Genomic DNA, 14603 nt, shown 5'->3' on the forward strand with positions numbered 1-14603 from the left:
CTTGTAGACTGCAGTTGGTCAAGATTGGCAACGACATCTCTAGCACCACCAAAGTGAGCACCAACACTACCCACCTTATCCCACTCCTGTTCATCCTGCTGACATATGACTGGACTGCATCATTCAGCTCCAACTTCATGATTCATGACCATCAGTGACACTGGATTTGGAGAGTGTCAGCAGCACAAAGTTTAAGGGAGAGCAGATCACAGAGGACCTCCTCTGCACCTCACACAGCAGCATTTAAAGGTGCATTAACTGAAGGTGAGCCTCCCTCCACCCCTTCACATTACGTTCCACAGAGACAGCATTAAATGCATCCTGACCACCTGCATCACTGTGTGGTTTGGAACTGCAAGGTCTGTAAGATCTTTCATTGTACAGTGAGCACAATGAAGATTATCACTGCTTCTCTTCCCTCCATAAAACTAATCCATGAAGCTCGGTGCACCAACAAGGCCCTCAGCATAGTGACTTACCACACCAGCAAGATTGTCTCTGCCAGGATATGCAAAGCTTCTTGCCTCAGGCTGTGAGAAAAGTCAACAGGTTTACACCTGCATTTATGCTGGTCTGGTTCAGTTCCATTCAGTAGGTGTCTCAGTAGCCATACCAGTAGTTGTAGTTATTACTGAAATAGTGCTTTTCCTGCTATTACTTGTCAAAGTATTGCCATTGGCTATTGCTTTAAAGACTTCTCAGGCAATTTAGCATTGCAGTCCCTTTAAGAATACTACACTATGAATTTATTTAATTATGCTTATCAATTTTACTTTGTAAGAGAGTTATTGCTTCTCCCAAGTTACATCATTTAAATGCAGGAACCTGTATTTACATTTGTTTATTGACAAAATCTGCAGTTTTGTCTGTACGTTTTTCACTGCTGTTCAAAATGTTAATTATAGTCTACATCACCAGAGGAACTCACATTGCTCAAGCAATCCACTGTAACTTCAGTCAATATCTTGAAGAAGTAGAGACAACAATCTTTCATTGACATTCTACCCTACACCAACCACAGTGCATTAAATCTTACCATAGAAATAAGAGAACACACTGCACCAGGTGCTCTTTATTGAGTCATAATGACTGAACAGTTATAAACACGACATGAGACACTTTGGATTCCTTTTCACCATTGTAACAGGGAACATTTGGTTTTCCAGGTGTATGTGTAGCTTTAATTTAAAAGTTCTTTTTTTTATTTTAAGGGAAACATCAATTGAGATCATTTGAAAAACAAACAGTATATTCATCTAATGATCCCAGGAACATGTCTGACTCAATGCATAAAACATAAGGCAAATAAATAAATAGTACAGTGAAGAATTGAAGAATAAAAAAGACAGATCAATATTATATACAGTATCTTACAAAGCCAAGAGAGTTTTGAAACAGGCATTAACACAGTATGTTTTATGCTAATACTAACGTTGGGCATTTCTGCAGAGCTGGATTTGGATTTAAGACAGAATCAGAGCAAAAAAACTACATTCAGAGTAAGGAGAAGACCCTCTACATGGAAAAACGCAGCTATACGTGTATATGTATGTAGCTACATGTAGCTATACATGTATATGTATAGCTGCGTCTCAATGTCTCTCTCTACAAAAGACATTTAGCCACCTGGAAATATTTTGCCTGCTAAAACCATATTGCTGCTGCTGGATGACAGTCGACACATTGACAATCATGTCTTCTTCAACTTTTTATGACAAGATCTAAAAGGGTTTTATGGATCTTTAGATAATGAAACCTGCTCTATCTATGAAAGAGCACATAAACCTTCAGTTCAAGTAAGAGTGAGAAATTTAACAAAGTGGAAGATGAGGATTTGAATATTTAATGTGAGACCTGAGCTTAGCTGGATAGAGCTAATGAAAATCTGAATTTGTTTTACTTTGAGACATTTAGACAGGGCCAGGCTCTACACCTGAATACAAAGGAGTGAAATGCTCCCACACAGTTCAGATGTAGGTTTTTTTTCTTTCTTTCTTTTTTTTTTTGAGGTAAAGGAATTCATCCTTGTGTCAAAACCTACCAGCTCGTCAATGTGACTTATGTGATCACCGTCCATCTTTAGTTTAGTGTGTTCCTGCTTGTTTGAGGCTGTCATCAATCTAAGTACAGTTGGAACACATGAAAGCAGCAGAGAAAATATGGAATCTGGAAAGCCTCCAGAAGAAGAGGACAAGGAAGGGTCAAAGCTGGGCTATTACGTAATTTGAAGTGTTTAGGTTGTAAGGTTGTTGCCCTTCAGGAAATGACAGGATAGTTCTAAGATCGCTGCTAAGAGTTGAACTGGAATAGAGGATTCTTGCTTAAAATGCAAAATCATGTATGCAAACAGTGACTGGTGTATCACTCTACAGTGTGTGAAAAATGCTAAATAAGAAGTGCTGGAGTTTTCTGTAGCAAAAGAAGCATGTGGTAGATCAAGACTGAATTGTCGATCAAACCCAAAATTTTCCAGGATGTAAAGGTTAATTCCTAAACTAGTAAAGAATGTTGGACATTTCCACATATTTCCAAACCAAGAAAAAAAAGATACATTGTTGTCTTTTGGTTCTATTCTAATTTGCGCTCACACTTTTATTATATTCACATTTATTACAAATGAACCAAGGAGTAAGCATGAAATCATATGGACTGAAAGGAAACTTACTGATTGGACAGTTATGGCACCTGTCATCCTGCATCATCTGTGCTACGTGGACAAAATGTGGAGAAATCATGCAGCACTTAAATACATGACAAACAAGCGAGTAAGACATTATTATGTGTAGCCGTTATGGTTAATTTATTTTCACTTGTAAATGACGAAATGATCTTGCATAACATATACAGATCAACTTCATCACAGCTCACAATCAGACAATAGATTTAATAGTAGGAATTTCTGCTAAAATCACATTCTGTATCTACAATCTTAAAATCCTGTGGCTGGATGTCAGAAGTGGACTCCGTTGCTTAGTCCGCACCAGCCTTCACACCTGTCTAAAAAACCAAACCGAATAGGAAAACGCATTAACCAAACAGATAACGTGCTTGCTTGCGTGCTACTTGCCATGTGTATTTATGTAAGTCATATGTCAAAAGTGTGGTATACATTAGTTGAAAGAATGGTGTATAGTGCTTGTGTCATTTTCCCATGTGGATCAATGTAGCACTGATGATGCAGGTTGACACTCATCAACATGGTACTCTCAGTGATTTACCTGTCAGTCCATATGGCTCATGTTGATATGTTAGTTTGCTTGTGATAAATCAAGGTAAAGAAACCAAAAGGACAGGAACTAAAAGACAACAATAAATCTTTTTTTTTTCCTGTGGTACGGGCCAAATAAAGCAAACATGAAAATAGTAGCCTTAGTTGACAATCTAGAACTAAAAAGAACTGTCATCTCTGCTGTGAATACCATAGTAATTGTTCTGCATTTTCAAAATGGTAAATTTCAAGTTAATTAAATTAGAAAAGAAAATCCAATTATTTCTATTTTTCTCAGGAGTCTTCAGGAAGTCCTTGGACTCCACTTTGTACAGCACAACTGTAAATCCCCACAGAACAAGCCAGCCTGCAGAGTCATAACCCTGGCAGGCCAAGGCCACATCCCTAGAGTTCTCAATATTCAACTCATAATATTTAAGAAGTGGCCAGAGTCCTTTGTCACACTTTGCTGTCAGGCTCAGTAGTAGGTGCACCAGTTGCTGTAATCGCTAGGCATCAGGCCACCTGTGATGAGCAGGATCAGGTCCACAAACCACCAGATCCCCAGGCCCCCCAGGGTGAGCAGCTTCCCAACAGCAGTGCCGGTGTGGCCCAGGCAGAAACGATCAACCCCGAAACAACCCAGGAAGAAGGAGTACAGCAGTGTGGTGATGAAATAGTGTCCAGTGTATCTGCGAAAAACCAACAAAATAAACATTTAAGACATTTAAGGCTATTTAAAGTCAGCTGAAAAGAATTATGAGCAATTGTACAATTAAAATAAATCATGAATGTTAAATGTTATGTTTATTTTAAATACCATTTAATACACTGAGCCTCAATCATTTGTATAATTTTTGAACCTGCAAATGTTCAGTGTAAAAAGTGTAAAAATTGCCATGTGACAAAACAAATATCCCCATATTTACACAAAATAATGGAAACACAAATATAATGATTAAACACAATACAAGATCTTAAAAGAAGCTAGTGCAGAACACTTCACAAAGATATTGCCTGAAGAGAAAATGAACTTTAAATGCTTCACAAAGGCAGCATTTATCCAAGTGCTGGATTGCAGTAGTGCCTCTGTACAGATGCTGCTTTGACTGTGTCCAGCAGCTGCACATCTCTGATCTCTATGCAGTTACTACAGAGATTAACCTCATGTGCTGGTGAATACAGAGATACACTGAGTGAAGATAGTGTGCTGAGAAAAAAAAGGCAAGTAAGTGGTGGTTCTATACATTTGTAAACACTGCCCTCTAGTGGTAATCATGATACCTCAGATTTTTACCAGAGTGGACTGGATCAATCAGAGATACTGCATATTTTTGAACGTCTTAGCAGCTGGAAAATTACACAGCTATGGTGTGTATTGTATGTGTAACGAGCAATGGATGTCTTTTTGACTTAAATTTGTCAGCCTCTCTATAAAGAAAAACAATTTTGTTAATTTTTGTACTGTGACTTCAGTACTCATGTCCCATTCTTATCTACTTTATATATATTTTATTTAGTCTCTGTTGCTGTCATCACCAAATGCCCATGCATTTCAACAAATTTAATCAAACTAATAGCACAGATGTATTGTTATCAGGTTGAGCCTCTAGAGATGCATCGTCTCATTTCAACAGGGTCCATATCATTACATGGAGTGTATACAGCTGTAACAGTACTGACAGTTTGCATCCATGCTAGCAGCTCTGTGAACCTAAACTCAGGCACAGTGGTGCTTTGAGCTAAATACTAATCATAATCACAAAGACAACTTTAACGTGCTAGGTTCTAGTAAGTATATCACTTACTATGTTTAGTTTATACTGGCAGCATTTGCATTGGCAATAAACAGTGCTGTTGAGGCTGATGGAAATGTCATTACTTTTGCAGGTTTTTAGTCATGAAAGTGTAAACAAGTTAGAATTTTTAGTTGTCAGGGTTACTAGTTATCCAAAAAATACAGTAGTTGTTGGGATATCACACTAAAAGCCCAATATTGGCACTTGAGAACAAATCAGGGGATCACTAAAGCCAGAAGGATTCAGACTCTGGGGACCATGAATGTCTGTGCAAATTTTAATGGGAATCCATCAAATATTGTTGAGATTTCAGTTTGGACTAAGGTAGCAGACTGGCAGGCAGAACAACATTACTATTCCTGGCACCACACCACCATGGCTAATTAAAACTACTTCAAATAATTTAGGTGGTTAAAACAAATGCATTTGAAAATGAGCAGGAGCTAAGCAAAATAAATCTATGTGAGCTTTCCTGACATTACAAGAAATCAATGTCTGGGCCTAAAAAGAATGTACAGACCTTGGCTTATATTTCATGAGCCAGCTGGTGATAATAAAGACCCACCACTAAGTTCTGAGTATGTAAACTAGAATCCCAGATAACACAACTCTATGCCCTTTCTGGCATTAAAATCATACATCAACCTCTATATAACCTACAAGCTCTATATAGTATCTATCACTTGGTAAATACTGCATGACAGATTTACTAAGCAACCCTTTTTCAATAAATTCAATTTTGGAATTATTTTCCACATTAAAGAACATTTTTCTGATGGCTCTGACAGAAAAATAGCCACAAAACCCCTCTTTGGTCTGAATTAGTTGTTTCACCAACTGACAGAATTAATGTTAGCTAGCTAGAGCTGTGTAAATTTGTCACAATCAGTGACAACCAGCTCAGAAAGAGGAGAAGGTTGGTGAATGGTTAGGATTGTAATCAAGTGTATCTAATATTTTGTTTACCCCATTTATATTGATGAAACAAGGTGTAGCATAAGCCTCCAAAATGACCATAAAACTAAAATGGCCCCTCTTTCAAAATGTCTCAACAGACCTTTGAAATTTTATGAAGGTATGATTTATTGCTGCTCTAGTTTAAGTTGGGTATTTTTATGTAGACACAGAAGTAAATTTCAGTGGGAGCAGTGACTGATGATTATAATAAACCACACAGGGAAAAATGTTCTTGTCTTTTTCACACTCAGCAAAATCATTGCAGCTGTTTCAATATGTTCTTCTGTCTCATGTAAAACTGAATTCTAATACAATGTGATTGATTTTGTCTGTAAAAACAACTGGTATAAAATCCATTATTACAACATCCACTACTCCATATATACACTAATCGATGATTAATGACCTATTTATTAATGATGCTGGTAAAGGGTAAATGATAATGAATAAAAATTAGTTGTTTATTCATTTTCTGTTGGTCAAACAGAGACAGGGTGAGTTTGCTTTGGCAGAATGAACCAACCTTTGTCTCTGTACTTCTCCATGTTTCAACTGTAATTTTTTCCCCTATTTTTTCCAGAGCCGTTTCACCTACTAGATGTCTGGACATGTGGCTCTCAGCATCATAACATGTGCATAACATAACTAGAATTATTTTTCCTGACATTGACAAAGCAAAAATAATCTCTAGACTATTTTGGATTTTCATACAAGATTACACTATGGCACAGACTCTTTACAGTGTCATAAAGCAGTAGAGCCAGAAAATTTGGAGGGGACAAAAAAAGCTGAGATTTTGCCTGAACAGTGCACTAAAACGTCAGCTGATTTAAGGGTCATGATCCAAGTGTGTCTTGATAAGTATTACTGTAACTATTACATGAAGTACATGAAATTTGATGTGACAGTTTTGGCAAACAGATTTATGCAGCTGTGTGTCCAGGATGTTATCCCTTACTTGATGCAGGGTACGTTTCCTCTGAGGAATTCTCTGGATCCGGCACACTCTATATCATCAAGTGCAGTGCACACAACAGGGGTGTGATTCACTTCTTTCTGAGTCTGGCCACCCCACTAAAAATAAAAACAGTGACGTAAGTACTGCGTAATTACACAACATGATAACTGCTTCAAAAACAACACTTACCCCAACACAACCATGGCCCATCTCAAGATAGGCACTGTAGTTGCCTGCATGATCCACAGGGTCTTGACAATAGATGAACTCCTCCGGTCTAAATCATGGATTGAATGTATAGAAAAGATAGAGTGTGAGGAATGTAGTATGGCAGTCACTGCCAGGGAAAGTACTGATGCAGAGAGATAGATTTCCGGTAAGCAGAGAGCATACACCAAACTTCATTCGTAATATCTGACAGTTACTAAGCCCCTGAATTATTCACCAAAATGCAGACCAGGCAGAACATGAGTTATAGCTAAGTGTTTATTATTACGAACTGAGTTCGACATACGGGATATTATTTTAATACTTATTTAACAGACTGGTCCGTTCGTAGCCCCTTATATTCTAGGGAAGAGAAATATATAATTATAGGAATTGTTAGATGTTTCGCTGATTTGAGTGATGGATTACTGAAGTGCAGGGGAGCAAGATTTGCCAGATTTCTGAAGAGAGTTTGCTATGTCAGTCTCACAACAGCATAAGCTAACAGTAACATGCTAACGATAGTACTCTAACAAGACTGCTGTACGTTACTCACAGATAGCTACAGAGGACGACCGGTGACGGGGGTCTGTACTCTAATCCCTCTGTGTCATTCGATGTTTCATATTTCACAATTTCTGGCGGCTGCTCGCTGAATGGGAATGCGGTAGCTCCCTGACCAGGAGAAGCAGCCGGAGTCTCCGTTGTCGACGAGTTTTGCGAGTGAATTCCTTCCAGACATTGTAATAATATCACCGTCACCAGCAGCAGGAACTGTCCGCACAACAGAATATAGCTCACTGAAATCATTGCCATCCTCAAAATACGACATTAATCATGAAAAAGCCATTCATGGTGAACGGCGACATTTAAAGACGACGGTTTGTTTGGGCCTTGGTCACCGTCTCGTGATTATGACGACATAAGAAAGCGCCTGAAGTGAAACCATACAAAGTCTGTGGTTGAAACCAAACCATGGATGTGTTATTGTACCTCTCCGGGACGGGGGACTAGAATAGAAGTAGATATAAACAGCTGCAGTCAAGACCAACAGTCTGCAACAGCTCTCACAGTCTCTAAGAAGTCTCCAAAACACTCTCAGCCTCTCTGATCCGATCCTGGTTTGACAAAATGTTGTCACACAAAATGAACTTGTACACAGTGTCCAGTTATCACGGGGTACACCATTAGTTTATTATTTAGGTGGTCTGATGTCAGCGCCTTTGTGGTTTAATCTCCACATTACTCAGTTTTAAAATCAAGAACCTAGAATTCTCAAGTACAGCAGCCATCATATCAGTCTGTTGCATATAAATCGGCTTCTGAACCTGTCCCTCTCAAACTAAAGACATGGGGAAAAAGCAGAAATAAAGGACAATAGTTTTATTATTTATATATTCAATATTTAAACTGTCAGAGATTGACATGACATTTCATTTCAAGACTCTTCATATCCCATTTGTTGACATAAGTTTTGTATTGTTTCAAGATAGGCCCACATCAAGAATTAGACCAGTATTCACATTGTAGACTAGAATTATTCTAGATTGCTTGCAGTTCATGAGAATTATTTTCAATATTTAAGTAGAATGATAAAACCCACCATTGACCACACAACATTTATACTGTTAATAGGATTGTTTGATATGAGCATGCACAGAATTGATCATTATCAACCCAAGTGAATCATAATGGAGTTGGACTGAAATTACTGCAATGCAGAAAAGAGAGAAGACGTCAGAGACTTTGGAGGAGACCATTGAACCAGTTGAGGTAGGAGGAGAATTAGAGTGACAACTGAGGTAAGAGGAAATATGATGTTACTAAGCAGACCAATCACAGTTGTTACAGCCTGTGTTGCCGCAGGGAGGTGTTGTGATTTCATTGGTCGGACTTTGCTTTATGAAAGTTTATTGTGTTAACAGAATAAATGTTGTATCATCAATGGTGACTTTTATCAGTCATAGAATAAATTCAGCTTATAATGCAGTTTTTAGTACAGGTCTCAGTCTACAGTCTCATAAAATGCTTAAGGTCAGTGATGAACATTAGTTATTTATTTGTGAAGTAGTCTGTTCAGACAAAATACAAAGTTCTGAGCCACATACTTGAGTTAAGTTAAGTTGGCCATTGTAACTGTATGGATAAAGGTCTTCTAACCTTTACAAAGCAGTTATTGTAATTCACACCATCATCTTTCCTAAACCTAACCTCTGGAGGACTTGTTGCAACCAAGGTCACTACTGAATCTAACTGCCAGTCCCTAATAAACAGGCCCCATCTTTAGGGTCTGCAAGCAGTTTAGATTGGCGATCAAGCCCACAGGGGCCCAAGTGGGCCAGCCTCCTGTTATCAGGGTCTGGGAATGACCCAAAGCTGGATCATATATTAGTCACAATAAACAAAAATAAACACAAATCACAATAAGCAAAACAGTGGTATTGCTGACCTGCTTCACTGCCAGTGGCCTGGGGTGTAGTAGTAGTACTATAAGTAGTGGTAGTAGTATTATTAGCAGTAGTACTACTAGTAGTAGTATTAGTAGTAGACATACATACACAAACATACACATACACACACTTGCATTCATCTATGTCAAATTAACACAACATCCAACATCCTACATCCCCTTGTTCTTTGACACAGTGTCTGTGATGCTCCTGTAATCATTACTTTGTTTTCCTTGTGTTATCCTATCAACATCTTTTGTCTTGCAATTTTAAAAATGACCTCTAAATCACACATAAATTCATGGCTACATCACAGGATATTTCAGATATCAACAAATTGAATGCAGCTGCCAGCGAAGATGATCATGGTTAGTGACTGAATGACACAGGGCAGAACATGAAAGAACTTTAATTCAAAAGCCAAACACAGAGGAGTTATACAAATCTGTTTTAATAGGTTTAATCATATTTTATGTTTGTGTAATATTGTTACAAGTTGTTTACAAGTCAATATTTTGCACTGCTGACTCAAAGGTTGAAGGTTTGATTCTCATGTCCTCCTGTTCACATGTCCAACAGTTCTTGAACAAGACTCTGAACAATGAACAGTTCTTCCTGGTGTATTACACTGGGAAAAAATGCAATGGGCTTTGGTGAATGAATGTAATATGTAACAACATTAGCCCTTTAAAGACCCTGAAGACTTTCAGACATCAGTTTCTTACTCTGAGTGATGTGGTCGTACACGAGAACAGTATTTTCAGTCAGTTTAGATTATTTCACAACAGATTTCTGTTTTTTTTTTTTTTTTTTTTTTTTTTATCTGAGCTCCTTGGCTCAGTTGGAAAAACGTCACATGCTTCTTTACACATACCATGACTCAGCAACATTTGAATTGAAATGTAATGACACTGGGTTGGTTGTTTGGTCACTGTCAATCAAGTTTGGTCAAAGCACATCCTCACAGTCCCGATGAAACAGATTATGAGCATTAAAACTCTTGATAAATGTACCTAAGAGATATTTTTTTCATTGAGATTTTTGTTTATTTTGTATTGAATGTTTAATACTATATAAAATACATAAGATTTGAGGCCAAGCTTTTAAGGCAAAACCAGGTACACAAAGAAACCTTAAGGATAAACATCTTTTTAATTAGTTATTGGATCAGTCTATTAGTCTTTGAGAAAAACTGACACAGTCTCATGGACAAATACATTGATGCATGCATGCATCCATGCATTGTTTAAATGCAAAGAAAGCTGATGTGTTTTGAGCTATTCAACTTGCCTTTGTGTGTGTAAACAGTACAAAAGCTGGCAAATAAGTTTTTGTAAAGTTTCACTGGAAATCTTCTAGTTCAGTTGTTTTGATTTTATATATATTGCATTATTTGTTTGATTCGCTCAGGCCTATTTATAAACAAACTAATTTGTGAATTATATTTTTCTGCGTTCAAAGGTAAGCAATCTCAGCATCCACATAATCAACCAAGCTGCACCTAACTTCAACTTAATATGTTATTTATAAACTAAGTTACATTTTGTTGAAATAATGTATTCAGTGAGATGCAGATGTATGAGACTTCATCAATGTTCAAGACAACTCAAAATTTTCATTTTGAAATATGTCTGGTGTCACTCCTGTGACAGAACAGCCTTTCAGGTCTCTAGGTTGGAGTGGGTAAAGCACATGCAGGGACACAGTAACAGTAACTCCTCTCAAGTCAGAATTGTCTCCCTGTTTGTAACTCCTCTTCACTGCATTTTATCTCAGTTTCGCCCACTGAGTTCATCTGCTCTGTTTTGGGCAGCATTAGCAAATCAGGGATGAGATATTTCAATCCACCTCCACCCGCAGGAGGAACAGATGAAGATATGATCGGATAGGTGAAGTAGTCCTGGCTGTGGATGATCGGGTAGGCTCTGAAATCCACTTTGGACCGCGCTGAGAGGCTGGCATAGGGATAAAACAGAAAGCCTCCGAATTGTGAAAGGCCGATTAGATCCTGTTAACAAGAAGAAAATACACATAAAATATAATGAATAACAAATAACTCAGGTTAAATCACAAGTTCTGACCTGCTGAGAGAGCTTTTAATATGGATTTATGACAATCACTATAATAAGCCTACACAACACTTCAGTGAAAACTTTTTTTTTAAATTCATCCTCATTAAAAAAAATCCTCTTTAAAAAACTGCTTAGATTTTAAAAAAGTGTAATAATATATAACTTCTTCTGTAATTGCATTACATTATTATGTTATAGTTTCTCCTCCTTGGCTAACTTTATAAACCTGTCATAGCTGTTCATTTGACACAGCTGCGCTTGCTTTCTACTACTAGAGGCATTTTCAAAAATATTGTCTATTTTTTTAACTTGTCTTTATTTCAAATGCAGACATAATAATAATATACACAGTAAGAATAATGTATGTGAGGCTGTTCTCACATTTTTACTCTTCAATTACACAAGAAGGACAAGGATGTTAACACCATTTTTCCTAGTACTGTACTATGATTTACAGAAATACTTATGGCATAATCAATTTCTCCTTTCCTCCAGTTTTTCTTCCACTGTACCTACATGTAAGTATCAGTTACAAGCAGTCAGTAATTTATTGGAACCTGATCCATACAACACAGTTACACTGTAAATTGCAGGCTGTGTTACCAATACTGTATGTCTTAACTGCATTTATTTGAGAGATGCAGTTAGTTTATAAATTAGTTAACAGTGAGATTAAATTAGCTCCACATAACATAACCAGTTACAACATTAAAATGCTTCTCGCACATTAAAGGATAGTTTCATAATTTTTTTGAAACTATTTTTGAAATGATAGTCAGGTGCTCATGTGACCAGTCAAACAGTTTTAGTTTTTTTCTTCATGCTCATACACCCATTTAAAGGGCAAATCACTTTTGATTTAAGTGATGGGGGACAAAATCCACAGTCCTTTCTTTGTGCAAAAATATGTATGTTCCAGGGTTAATATGAGGCTTCAGCAGCAACAAATCAAGTGAGCATTTTCCAACATTTTTTTTTTTTTTTGTACAAAATTTCCACTTACTTTGGAATGCATTTTTACACAGAATTATGACTGTGGATTTGGTCCCCTACTACTTATACTGGAAGCTCATTAAGAAAGAAGTTTTGAGCAACTTGTGCTCAACTTAAATATTTTAATTGTATACACTCATACTTCTGCTCCTCTACATATCCGTGGCAAATTTTGTACTTTTTACTGTTTACTAATTTCTACAACCAGTTACTTTGCAAATCAAAATAATGCATTAAAAACAACGAAGTGTTTATAAAGAAGTTAATAAAGAGTTAAGAGTTAGAATTACCGGTTTGGACCAGCTACAATAATGAAAATCCTGCGCACACATACATTAATGCTTCAGTCATAATAATAATCAGATATTCCATCCAGCCATCCATTATCTATACCATTTATCCGTTAAGGGTTGCGGGGGGGGGGCTGGAGCCTAATAATCAGATATTGTAATACATAATAATAAATTGTTAGGTATAACACTAAAAGGCTGACCGGGGGTATGCCTTTGGATAATGAATAACTGAACTTTTGATATTTGAGGGTTACATTTTAGTGATATTACTTCTGTACTTCTGTACTTCAGTAAGACTCTGAATGCAGGACTCTTCAGCAGATTAAGGTGACTCGGTGAGCAAGAGATCTTGAGATTTGTCCAACTTGTAATGAAACATATGTGTCCTCTAAGTGATTACTGTATTTTAATGAGTGTTTCACTAGTTCATTAGTCCCCGGCTTACCTGTACCAGCGCATGCTGCTGAAAGCTGATGGGAAATCCTGGAGTTCCTGGAGTTCTGACAGGTACTCCCAGGCACGGTCCACACGGCATTATTCTGTCCATGGTGGAACAGCTGTCCCAGGTGTTCACCTGTGCAGAGTGGAAAAGATTGTTGGGGACACTTGGATCCCACAGATGTGTGTTTAATTCCGGATAAGAACCACTGTGTATAAAACTGCTGCGTAATTTGCACATTTGGTCTTTCTCTGAGTCTTGTGGCTCGGAACAACTCGCTCCTTCAGTTATTTTACTGCTGACATGACTTTGTCCAGGGTCCATTTCTCTCCCAGCTGGAGTCTGTACTGTCCTGTCTGTGATGACAACCATTGGCTTGAGTTTGGTCTGTGTTTGGGTTTTGTGTTCCACTTCTCCAGCATTATCATCTTTGTCACTGTCACTTTCATGGGTGTCTTGAAAAGACAGATAAATGGAAATGTTAGTTTTTACGTTAGTTTGTAGACTCACAGAATGTTACACATTGGCAAAATGAGTATTATACATGTTGAAGAAGTGTCTGTGAAAAACAACAGTGTTTCCACACCTGAGGACTTGGGATTGTCTGAATATTGTGGAGATGATTCTTTTTCAGGTTCAGGTTTCATGTCAATCAGTCGCATCTCTTTAGACTTTTGTGATGAATGTTGTAGTTTCCTGATATTACAAAAGAAGAAAGCAAAAGATATCATTTCTAAACAATTTGAGAAAAGATGATATGAAGATAACTGTATAACACAGGTTTTTACAGGCTCAGACGTTGAGTATTTTAAGTTCAATTAAATTCTCACTGAACAAATGTGTTATGTCATTTTAACACATTGCCTTAAAACTAGAAATTTTCATTTTAGTTAACATTTCAACAACTTTCCACTTCAGAATGACAAGAATCTCCTCCATCCCAGTAGAATAACATCACTAAACTACCATTTCATCCACAGAGCCCTCTTCTGGAGTTTTTCTGGGCATTTGGGCATTTTTATCTTTGAAGACACCTGTTAAACATCCATAGTGCTAGCGGAAAAAATAAGTGAACGTGAAGGTCTGGGCTGTGACGGGGCCATTCAAAAAGGTGGATTTTCTTTGTTTGAAGTCATTCTATAGTACGTTTACTTTGATGTTTAGTTTCATTGTCCCGCTGCATCACCCAACTTTCAGCTGGTGGACAGTATGATGCTCACTCCATCA

At 37.4% G+C, this 14603-nt stretch overlaps 2 protein-coding genes across 2 annotated transcripts; both read right to left on the reverse strand.

Moving 5' to 3' along the window:
- Positions 1–1044: 1044 nt before the first annotated feature.
- On the reverse strand, positions 1045–8056 carry tm2d2 (TM2 domain containing 2). Its single transcript, XM_018669648.2, has 4 exons — positions 7686–8056; positions 7112–7199; positions 6923–7038; positions 1045–3900 (listed from the first exon to the last, which is right to left on the reverse strand). Exons 1-4 carry the CDS (start codon positions 7943–7945, stop codon positions 3687–3689), a joined length of 678 nt encoding a protein of 225 aa, XP_018525164.1. The 5' UTR covers positions 7946–8056; the 3' UTR covers positions 1045–3686.
- A 1933-nt stretch (positions 8057–9989) lies between these two features.
- Positions 9990–14404, reverse strand: LOC127143215 (uncharacterized). The gene is made up of 3 exons (XM_051075323.1): positions 13963–14404; positions 13383–13831; positions 9990–11587 (listed from the first exon to the last, which is right to left on the reverse strand). Exons 1-3 carry the CDS (start codon positions 14105–14107, stop codon positions 11306–11308), a joined length of 876 nt encoding a protein of 291 aa, XP_050931280.1. The 5' UTR covers positions 14108–14404; the 3' UTR covers positions 9990–11305.
- Positions 14405–14603: the final 199 nt, after the last annotated feature.

Source organism: Lates calcarifer, linkage group LG13 (genome assembly GCF_001640805.2).
Source record: "Lates calcarifer isolate ASB-BC8 linkage group LG13, TLL_Latcal_v3, whole genome shotgun sequence".
In the NCBI taxonomy this organism is placed as follows: domain Eukaryota; kingdom Metazoa; phylum Chordata; class Actinopteri; family Centropomidae; genus Lates; species Lates calcarifer.

Coding starts and splice junctions, on each gene's coding strand:
- LOC127143215 (XM_051075323.1), bottom strand. CDS start 14,107: ATGATATCTTTTGCTTTCTTCTTTTGTAATATCAGGAAACTACAACAT. Junction 13,832..13,962: donor AGACAATCCCAAGTCCTCAG/GTGTGGAAACAC, acceptor TGTCTTTTCAAG/ACACCCATGAAAGTGACAGT. Junction 11,588..13,382: donor AGCAGCATGCGCTGGTACAG/GTAAGCCGGGGA, acceptor TCTTGTTAACAG/GATCTAATCGGCCTTTCACA.
- tm2d2 (XM_018669648.2), bottom strand. CDS start 7,945: ATGGCAATGATTTCAGTGAGCTATATTCTGTTGTGCGGACAGTTCCTG. Junction 7,039..7,111: donor TGGGCCATGGTTGTGTTGGG/GTAAGTGTTGTT, acceptor TTTTATTTTTAG/TGGGGTGGCCAGACTCAGAA. Junction 3,901..6,922: donor GGAAACGTACCCTGCATCAA/GTAAGGGATAAC, acceptor GGTTTTTCGCAG/ATACACTGGACACTATTTCA.